The sequence below is a fragment of the Alligator sinensis genome, unplaced genomic scaffold (assembly GCF_000455745.1).
Source record: "Alligator sinensis unplaced genomic scaffold, ASM45574v1 scaffold1462_1, whole genome shotgun sequence".
In the NCBI taxonomy this organism is placed as follows: domain Eukaryota; kingdom Metazoa; phylum Chordata; order Crocodylia; family Alligatoridae; genus Alligator; species Alligator sinensis.
Genome location: NW_005842850.1, coordinates 334,565 through 339,585, shown reverse-complemented (window position 1 = coordinate 339,585; position 5,021 = coordinate 334,565). Strand labels below are relative to the sequence as shown.

The 5,021-nt window shown below is 52.6% G+C and overlaps 1 protein-coding gene across 1 annotated transcript in view; it reads right to left on the bottom strand.

The window, feature by feature from the left end:
• Nucleotides 1-403: 403 nt before the first annotated feature.
• The window catches only part of LOC102369595 (interleukin-1 beta), a 6,339-nt gene continuing 1,721 nt past the window's right edge, over nucleotides 404-5,021 (bottom strand). The window contains 4 exon segments of the mRNA XM_025191664.1: nucleotides 404-2,062; nucleotides 2,723-2,868; nucleotides 4,404-4,574; nucleotides 5,003-5,021. The exon segment at nucleotides 5,003-5,021 is cut by the window's right edge and continues 30 nt beyond it. Of these exon segments, the coding sequence (XP_025047449.1) occupies nucleotides 1,850-2,062; nucleotides 2,723-2,868; nucleotides 4,404-4,574; nucleotides 5,003-5,021 (549 nt within the window). The 3' untranslated portion in view covers nucleotides 404-1,849.

Here is a 5,021-nt window from a genome sequence, read left to right as displayed (position 1 = left end):
GCTGGATCCCAGGCCGCAGAGTTGATAGCGAAGGCAGCTGCAGCGTGAGCGGCAAGAGAGGCGGAGAGGCCAGCTGCAGCGAGAAAGAGGGCATCGGTGAGGTAACCGGGTGCCCCACACAGAGGAGAGCCGGCGGGAGATATGGCGACCTCGCGGACCCCCAGAGGAACGCAGGTACCAGGCCGGAGGGACCGGGCTGGCGTCCCTATAGGCAGTACGCCCAGCCTGAAGACCATTGTTGACGGCCGGAGTATTGAGGCGAGAAGGTGGCAAGCCAGGAGCGACGCTGAGGCCATAGGAGGAAGAGCCTAAGGTGGCGAGTGGCCGGGGTGAAGGGGAGGACGGAGCCCCGAGGTTACCCACCAAGAAACGCGCTGACACCGGTGGATACCCCAAGGGTGGACCCCCCACTGAAGGTACCATCAAAGTCATGGCAGGCGAGTTCAGGGGTCCCCCTGATACCAGCAGGGGTAACCTCCGGGGTGCATTCACGAAGCCAGGGCGCACGAAGCCTTGGGCCCAGGCAAAGGTGGCACAGGAACACCTGGTAGAGTGAAGGCGGGTACACATACTTATAGGCTTGGCAGTGCTATGCTCGCTAGCACTGTAGCTGAAAGGGACTTGGGGGTCTTGATTGACCACAAGAGGAACATGAGCCCCCAATGCGATGCCGTGGCTGGCAGAGCAAACCAAACTATGGCATGCATTTACCAATGCATCTCAAGCAAAACTAGGGATGTTATCCTCCCACTTTACTTGGCCTTAGTGAGGCCGCAGCTGGAGTACTACGTTCAGTTTTGGGCCCCTCACTTCAGAAGGGTCGTGAATCTATATTTCTCCCTGGGTGGGCTGACTACTCTGAGCAAACCATGATCTGGAAACATGAGACTATTTGATGGGGATTTATTGGCTTCATGGAGGCCATCAGACACCAATGGTTTGTCAATAAATAATTTAATTGCAAAAAATAATTAAAAGAACACAGTGCATTTAAATAATAATTCCTTTCTACAGAAGAAGTCAACAGGAATGTGCAGGGAAGCAGCATCTGGTACTAACTTGACATTGAGTTTTTATATAATAAAAACATGCCAGCTCCTGGGTCTCTGCACCGTTGTCTGCCTCAGGTATTTCCAAATTCTCTTCCAAGCCTGCGGTGAATTTTCACAGGGCCCCAAGAGGTGACGAGACCAGGTTCTGGTCTCACAAACGAGCTGTCAAGTCTGTCCCTAGAATTTCTGTCATCAAAGGGCATAAGGCACCTGTTTTCGAGAACTAGGCTTTCTAATGAGATATAAATAATAATAAGGAATGCAGCCATAGCATGGATGTGTTATGTGACAATTCACATAAAACACATCTGAATTTTGGGGGGGCATCAGGAAAGGGGAGAGAATTCTGTCTACAATGTATCACCCAGGGTATAGATCCCCTCCAGCTGGCTTCAGACCAGTTTGCTAATGTGATGCCTTGCAACTGGCCCAGAAGGGGCTAATTCCCTCTGCTTCTTGCAGCCAGATGGGGCTGTGGCCTGGCAGGCTGGGGAGGTGGGGGTGTCTACACTGCCTGGCTGGGCTGATTTAAATGTAGCATCAAGTGTTAGCAGTTAGAGTTTCATGACCATGAGCGAGCTCTAATATAGAGCTCACTGGCTGCTGGAAGGTTTCAGAGGATTGGGGGTGGATCAGACTGCCTGGGGAGAGGACACACAGTGCTATGGGGAACAGATGCACATGGGAGACACACCTGGTCACATAACCCGGTGTGGCAGGGGATGGATGTACGTAGTACATACAACTCTGTTGCCTGAAACCAGTGACTGCTGGTTTGGGTTGGGTTGGGAGGGGGCTCAGTGCTTGGGCCTGGTGAGGTTGTAGTCGGTGATGAGGTCCTCGCCGAGACGGTTGGTGATTCCCACAGGCTGGTTGGGTTCCTGGGAAGTGCAGATGTACCAGCCGGGGTGAGAGGCTGACTCGAACCTGGTTATGTTGTCCACCTGGATGCGGTAGAAGATGAAGCGCCGGAGGTCATCTCCAGAGATGTCCCCCTTGACATCTGCTTCCTACGGCCGGAGGAATAGGCAAACTGGTGAGAGGGAGCTCAGATCTGTAGGTGCTGGTTACCATTTGGGGGTGAGGGTGGAGAGGGGTAAGCCATCTCCTCCCCTGGCACTGACTCTCCCGGGCAACCCTGGTCATGTCACATAACCATTCTGCCCTGCTCTGGTACATGCTGAGGTCCAGTCCCAGCCCCAGCCAGAGGTAAGCGGGGATAAGAGGCTGATTCAGCCCCTAGAGAGAGGGGTTCTGGATATCAGCTTGGAGCAGACAGCAGCAAGTCAGCTGTTTAGGCAACAAACAGGTGGGCTGCACCTGTGGCTTGTTTGGAGCACCTACATCTGGCTCCATACCCTTGGATGCTCCTGTCTGGTCTTGTCTTGGACAGCCCAGCCTGGATCACCTCACCATCCAGGACTAGCACTGACACCCAGTTTGGCCTTGACTTCTAAGCTGGTAACCCCCTGGGCTAGCATGATCCATTTTGAGCACTAGTGGCCTGGTCCCTTAAATGCTGGTTGGAGGAAACAGGAATTCCCTCCTTGCCACCGACTCTCCAAATAACCTCAGTCATGTCACTTAGCAACTCTGATCCCAGCTGGGCTGAGCTATCACAGAGCCTCCTCCCTGCTCCCGATAAGGGGATGGAAATTAATGCCACTCACCTCCAGCTGCAGCGTGGGCTGGTCACCACTCAGCACACAGGAGAGATAGAGGCCCTTGTCTTTGATGCCCAGAGCAACAGGCAGCCTGATAAGGGCCTGGCTCTGTGCCCCACTCTGGGGTCTGTAGAGGGCCATGTTGATGATGACTGCAAGGGAACAAGGATCACAGTCAGGGAGGTGTGAAGATGGAGGGTGTGGGAAGCTAGGCAGGAAATTCCTGCCAATCTCTGAGTCATCACTTCATTGGTGTGAATGACCAGCCTCTCCTTTCTAATTGCCTTCCCTTTCCCTTAATTAACCTAGCCTTTCTTCAGCAATGTTGCTGCCTGTTAGCTATTCCTGGTAATGTCTCTTTTCCATCTCCCAGCCCTACAGCCTGCTTTTACCTCTAGCTAAACACCTTAATGCTGGAGTGGTCATGTGAACTCAGGGGAACATTAACCCAGGTGTGGCAGTGACTGTGAAGTATCAGAGGCGCTGTCAAGGTGCTCAAGAAGGCCAGATTTTGATGAATCTGGAGAAGAGACATATATGGAGCCGTCATGACAATGGGACTAATCAAACATCTTGGACTATTTTGTGCCCAGCTGGTTGTGCTATTTGAACTTAATGTATAAGCTTGTGAATTAGTGCATATTCCTATATATTTATATATAGTGTGTATGTGTGTATGTAATATATCTATAATATCTGTATAGACAGACAGACAGACAGAAAGAATTTGTGCTTTGATCTTGAACTGATTTATAGAAATCCTAGAGAGGTGGGGCTGGAAGGGACTTTGAGAGGTCACATGTATTCCAACCCTCTTCCTGAGGCAGGATCACCTCTGTCCAAACCTTCCCAAACACATCCATCATCTAAACGCTTTATAAAAACTACTATCAGCCCTGACACAACACGTCACACCTGACCCTGCCACAGGGAAAGCAGGGGGACCACAGTGGCCAACGTCCTGCTGTGATAAAAGGTTACTAATATACACTAGAGAGATCCAGGGCAGAGACCATGCCCCCTGCTAGAGAAGAAGGCAAAACCCTCCAGTCCAAACCAATCTGACCAGGAGGGGAATTCCTTCCTGACCCCAAATGCAGTGTTAATTGGAGCCTGAGCAGAGGGGCAAGACCCTCTAGCCAGGACCCTTCTGGTTTCAGTCCCAGTAGGAGTATGTGGCACAGCCTGGTCCCCATCCCCAGCCTGGGCTGCAGCCAACACCCAATGCCTCCCCTAACATATGTAGCAGAAAGCATGGGGCAGCAACCAGCAAAGCCCAGAAACCTGGGAAATGCTCATAGCAGAGCCCAGGCATCCTTGTGCCTAGACCATTCCCACCCATCGTTATGACTACACCATCCCCACCCGGTAGCAGTCCAACCTCTCCTTGAGCCCTCCAGTGATGGAGAGTCTACAACTCCCCTGGGCACAGGTCTAGCTAGACCCAAATCATTTCCGACCAGTGACTGTCCAACCTCTGGATAATACAGCCCTGGGCCCTTGACATATTAGGAAAGCTTCTAGTTTCCCTTTAACTGGAGAAAACTAGGTGCTGTGTTACACAGGATCACAGAAAATGTGGGGACCTGATGAGGCTCCAATCCTCATCAAAACCCTCCCAGCCACGTATTCCTCCCACCCCACCCTCCTTTGGAAACCCTAGATCAGTCTGTGCTAAGGGCTGTACCTCGCTGCCCAACATCAGGGCCCTGGATGTGGAGAGCTACCAGCTGAGCAGGTGTCTGGAGGAAGAAGCATTTCTGGGCCACATCCTGGATGTCAAAGGAGAGGCACTGATGGAAGCGGAAGCGGGTGTCGGCTTCATATGCCAGTTGGCAATTTGAGAAAGGCACCGGTTCTGAAAGCAGAAACATTCCCCAGCGTCAGGCGCATGCCATAGACCTGATCTGGCTGCAGGACTCCAGTAGGGATTCTCCTGCCTTTCCAGCAGCAGAGGGCTGTGGGAGTGCGTGTATGTAGTAGGGGAGAGGGTTAAGCCCTGCCCCCTGTGCCTAGGCCAGCAGGATGGATGGGGCTTCCATGCACCTTTAGATCAGGGCCCTAATGGGATTTGGAGGGGAGATGGATGGTAGCATCCACAGAGAACCCCCTCAAGGAATAGGGGCCTGGATGCTGCTAATGGAGGCTGTGACTTGACTTGTCCCAGCCCTTGGGTGGCTGCTTGATGGGGAAACAGGCATGGAGAGAAGGGATGTAGCATAGGAGAGGGGAGTGCGGCCTACAGATTATGTCCTTGCCCCCCTCACAAAGCCGCTGGGTCCATACCGCAGACTGCATTTAACAG